Below are 3233 nucleotides of genomic sequence, written 5' to 3'. Positions count from 1 at the left end.
GATCATATGGGTTACATGTTTGTCTTCTTCACTCTGTAGCATCCATAACAGAATTGTTACCGGTTCAGTCTCTAAGAACTTTAGGAGGAAAATTGTAAAAAAAATTTGAATGCTTATGAATCTTGGTTAGTATAGTATCATAGCAGCATGTGGAATTATAGCTGTCTGACAAAGTATTGCTGAAATTATATTTATCAGAAATGGCTTTATTTTTGAGCTAGGTTATTAGATTCTCTGGATGATTGTAACTAAGAAAAGTAGTTTAAACAAAATAAACTGATAATTTATCAAGCAATATTTTTAAAAACATTCAGTATATTTTCTTTACCATGTGACTTCTCATTTTGTGAACACGGACAAATCTTTTTTTAACTATCCCAGAAATTAAAGAATAAAAAAAAATCTGTGAAACATTAAAACACCCTTCTGTAAACATTAATATTGAAAACTTGCTTTTTTTATATATCAGTGTGTGTATGTGTGTGTGTTTATGCGGAGTCATCTATTTTTCATTATTTATATGTTACTAATTTCCCTTTTCTTAAAGGAAATCACAGCTCTAACCTATGGCAACCCCTGTTTAGGTAACAATAAGACTGGGAGTTGGTTGAGGTAATAAAAGACCAGAGTCAAACACAAAATAATGGTATTTAAAACATTGTAGAACACAAAAGGAAAAATGTTCTTGGCTACACACAGAAAAGCCTCAGTGCTATTTATGGACAGTTTGAGAAAAGGCCCGGTAGGAGTCATTGAGGGGAAAGAAATAATAAGCATGAATTATTAAAACAAAAGCACATTTCACATTAGTGTTCGACTACAAACTTTTTTTATTCCCACAATCTCTGTAGATGAAGGCTAACACTCATTAAACCTTCTGTCTGAGCTCCTTGACAAAACCCATTCTTTCATCACATTTTAAACATCAGTGTGCCATATTATGGTACATTGCTTATCTCTACATTATTATGGCCTCACAGGATCCTGGCTGCAGTATCTTAAAGCTGACAACAAGTTTAATCGATTTTCTAAACCACGGATAGAAAAAGGCGTAGATCACAGGATTAAAAGTGGAGTTACAATAGAAGAGCCAAACCTGAGCGGATACACCTTCAATTAAAGTATCCTGTCCTACTATAGAAGGACCAAAGTATGGAAAGAGACAAAGTAAAAACACAAGAAGGATTATACCAAGAGTTCTAGCAGCCCTCATCTCAGATTTCTTAACAGTCACAGTATTTGATTTAACAGATGAAATTTGAGACCGCATGGCACGAGCCTGTGACACAGCCACCACAAACACTCTCACATAGAGAACAATGATAACAGTAACAGGGCCGAAAAAGGTGAGAAGCAAGTCTACTGCCCCTGAAATGTAGTTTATGATAAGTACACATTGTTGATGGCAGGAATTAGAGAAATCTATTTGAGACAAGTGATCTTTCAGTATTATAAGGCTGTAGATAACAGAACAGAGCCAACACAGACACAGACAGATTCTAACTCTGCTTGGTGTTATCATGGAAGAATAGCGCAAAGGGTCACAAATAGCCACATAGCGGTCCACCGATATGAGCACCATGTTCCCAACAGAGGCAGAGGTGAGGGTGAAGCTCACCAGGTATGAAAAAGCACATGTGATTGTACCCTGAAATCCACAAGACTGCTGGACGATCATTGTGACTGGCATCACTACGAGGCCCACCAGCAGGTCAGACACAGCCAGGGAGAGGAGGATGAGATTGGTGGGGGTGTGGAGCTGCCTGGAGGGGGAGATTATGATTAGTGCCTCACATCAGTTGTTGTGAGACAACAGATAGAGCATGGAAAGTGAACTAATATTTACTTTTACAGACACAGCAACATGAAAACCACACTCTACATATCCTACATGATTAAAAGAACTCTATCAATCAGCTACACAATATCTCAACTACTTACTGCAGCAGTTTGGTGGTATGATAATGAATGAAGTGAAAATACTGAGATCTCTGGCTCAATCTTAGGTTTTTAAAACAGAAAGCACAATCAAAAACATTGTATAGAGGGTGGACTAAGAGCTTGAATCGATCTTTTTAGCATAAAGTTGAACTACTGAGATCTCTGGTCCATTTTGTAAAGCAACTTTTTTAAAACAAGCAAACATAGTTAAAGTAGGTTAAAAACATGGACATTGTTTAGCATGAAACAAACAAAACCTCCATCTATAACCTTAACATGTGCACAGTATTAGCTGTCATATTTCAAGAAATGTGTCTGTGCCTGAAATGCGAGATGGAGATGACGACCAACAAGTTGAGCAGCACAGTGAGCAGAGTGATACAGTAGAGCAGTGTGCTGATGAGCACGGCCTTGGGAGTACCAGACATTGACCTGCAGGAGGTGTTAAGGGGAAGGATACAGAGATCATCTGCTTCCAGTGTCTCCCCCATCACCAGAGATAGTGATTGTGGGTCTGAACAAGGAGCTGCTGAGGTCTGCTGCTGCAGCCCTCAGATTAATTTACTCATGAGATCAGATATTTATTCCATATCTTCTTCATTTCCATCATGTCTTCTGTCACCCTCCCTCCTGCTCCGCCTCTTGTTCCTCCCCAACCGTCCTCCCATCACCTTGTTTTTTTCCCCAGAGCTCCTAATCATCAACTCTGCCATTTCATCATTCACTCCTAAACTTCATTTCTGTCCTGCAACTGATGATCATTTTCCTTATAGATTAATTGGCCAAGTAAGATCTATCAAATGTTTGGCAGTTTTTCCTGAAAATTCACTTCATTGATCATTAAAATAGCTGCACTGTTTTCTGTCTTTCTAAAAATCTATTACAGGTCCGATATTCAGTTAATTTTCAAGTTCATACTTGTATTTGTATTCCTATGACAACAGGTTTACGTGGTTATTATTTTTCTCATAGCAGACATGGCAGCTGCAGCTGAGTTCAGCGTCTGTCTTAACGCTCCGTTTTAGAGGAACAGAACAATGTGCTGCTTCGCTCTCACCTTTGACATCTTCGTGTCACTGAGAGCTGCTGTAGTGAAGAAAAAAACAATGGCGGACAGCGAGGTGGAGTCAGGAGGTTTTCAGTGGGCGAGGACAATCAGGTCTGGAGGAGGTCATAAGGTCAACAGATCACCTTATGACATCATAAGGAGAGTCAAATCTAAACGGCATGTTTTCAGACACATTTCCTGAAAGATGGAGGTGGAGAAAAAGACAGAAGATGGTCTTTTGTCA

The 3233-nt window shown here is 38.8% G+C and overlaps 1 protein-coding gene across 1 annotated transcript; it reads right to left on the bottom strand.

The window, feature by feature from the left end:
- Nucleotides 1-958: 958 nt before the first annotated feature.
- On the bottom strand, nt 959-2432 carry LOC139202722 (trace amine-associated receptor 13c-like). Its single transcript, XM_070832281.1, has 2 exons — nt 2263-2432; nt 959-1763 (listed from the first exon to the last, which is right to left on the bottom strand). Exons 1-2 carry the CDS (start codon nt 2430-2432, stop codon nt 959-961), a joined length of 975 nt encoding a protein of 324 aa, XP_070688382.1.
- Nucleotides 2433-3233: the final 801 nt, after the last annotated feature.

Source organism: Pempheris klunzingeri, chromosome 6 (genome assembly GCF_042242105.1).
Source record: "Pempheris klunzingeri isolate RE-2024b chromosome 6, fPemKlu1.hap1, whole genome shotgun sequence".
NCBI classification, from domain to species: Eukaryota; Metazoa; Chordata; class Actinopteri; order Acropomatiformes; family Pempheridae; genus Pempheris; species Pempheris klunzingeri.
Note: the sequence above shows the minus strand (reverse complement) of the source record. Positions and strands in the feature narration are given on the sequence as shown.

Bases quoted from the DNA above. Each gene is read 5' to 3' on its own strand.
- LOC139202722 (XM_070832281.1), bottom strand. From the start codon at position 2,432: ATGGGGGAGACACTGGAAGCAGATGATCTCTGTATCCTTCCCCTTAAC. The intron at 1,764-2,262 runs GCACAGACACAT...CTCCCCCTCCAG, and splicing joins ATCTCCATCTCGCATTTCAG to GCAGCTCCACACCCCCACCA.